The sequence below is a fragment of the Girardinichthys multiradiatus genome, chromosome 7 (genome assembly GCF_021462225.1).
Source record: "Girardinichthys multiradiatus isolate DD_20200921_A chromosome 7, DD_fGirMul_XY1, whole genome shotgun sequence".
In the NCBI taxonomy this organism is placed as follows: domain Eukaryota; kingdom Metazoa; phylum Chordata; class Actinopteri; order Cyprinodontiformes; family Goodeidae; genus Girardinichthys; species Girardinichthys multiradiatus.
In genome coordinates, this window is record NC_061800.1 from 10974440 (window position 1) to 10976006 (window position 1567).

General features: G+C 34.8%; 1 protein-coding gene across 1 annotated transcript; it reads right to left on the minus strand.

The window, feature by feature from the left end:
* Nucleotides 1-1567, minus strand: LOC124871763 (olfactory receptor 6N2-like). The gene has a single exon (XM_047371299.1). It carries the CDS (start codon nucleotides 1348-1350, stop codon nucleotides 394-396), a length of 957 nt encoding a protein of 318 aa, XP_047227255.1. The 5' UTR covers nucleotides 1351-1567; the 3' UTR covers nucleotides 1-393.

A 1567-nucleotide genomic window follows, 5' to 3' on the forward strand; every position in this document is an offset into this window, starting at 1 on the left:
CAAGCTATGGAATGTCATAGTGCCGTAACTATGTGAGTATAGTATACATATGCTGTGGAATAATTCTGCTTTTACATTATGTATCAAAAATTGTAACTAATATTACGCTCCAGTTTAATAGAATTATGTCTAACTATAAAAATACAAGAAAACATGATAACATATTTATGATTTACAATGAAAAGAAGAGAGCTGATTACAAGAGCTGGTTTTTGATAAACAGTGAACAGAAAAATTTATTTTTTGTTTGATTCTTAGAAACCCTATAATACTAATAAAGTAAAACATTTTTTTATAGATTTGTCATTACACTAATGAGACATTAGACCTCTGGCTGTAATCTATTTTAGGAAGCATATATCATAAATTCATATTGCAACCTGAATGTGTCAATTATCTCAGTAAAATACATACACAAAATCTGCCTCGACTGAAAAGCCTCTTGAGGTGTTTATGGATTTCAGCCATCTTTAGACCATAGATTATTGGATTAAGAAGAGGATGATACAAAACCACCTGTAAAGTCATTATTGAATATGCAGTTATGGGTAAATCAATTTCCAGTCGGGCTATTATAACATCATATGAACACAAACATGAAAAACTGAGTAGAACCAGCAGGTGTGGGGCACAGGTCTGCAAAGCTTTTTTCCTGACATGTGAGCCCCTTCTATAGGATATAATGAGTATTTTACTGTAGGTAAAAAGTATGAACATCAAAGGAATAAATACAGTAGTCATTAAAATAGTCACACCATATAGAATATAGGGCCCTGATTGGCCCAAACAGTAAAGCTTGGTAACCGCATTATTGCAAAAAAGTCCATTCAAAGTATAATTACAGAGTTTGGAACTATTACCTAATATAAGTGCTGGTACAAGCTGACAGGGTGGCAAAAGCCAAGCTAAAACCAGCAAAGTAGTCACAGTTGTTTTGCTCATAACAGTTTGATATTGCAGAGGATTACAAATAGAGACGTGCCTGTCGTAGGCCATGGCTGCCAAAAGGAGAAACTCAGAACCACTTAAAGAATAATACATCAAACCCTGCATCCTACATGATAAATAAGTTGTAATCTGCATGTCAGATAAAAAATCAATCAGAAGTTTTGGATAAACGTTGGTGCTGAAAAGAAGTGAGTTGCACAGCAATGCTGCAATAAAAATGTACATAGGCTCATGGAGGCTTTTTTGGATCCAGATGAGACACAAGATGGTTGAGTTACTGCAGATTATTAGAACAAATGCAGTAAACATGATCACAAAGTACAGAAATCTGTATTTCTGCAAATGTACGTGTCCACCCAAAGTAATATACGTTGCAGATAGTTCATTATTCATTTTATCCATTGAAATTTTCAACAACACGATAACCAGAATCTAACTAGTGTTGCCTCACAGAAATACAGCGTCTGTTAGTGTGCTTACCTTAAAGTGAGCTGTCTGAGTCTGTCAAAGTTTTTATCCAGCTGCTTCTCTCTTTGGACCTCATTAAACTGTTTACATGTGACATGAAGATTGGCTCATTAAAGCCTGAAAACTTGGGGCCTACAGCTCGTTTACTTTT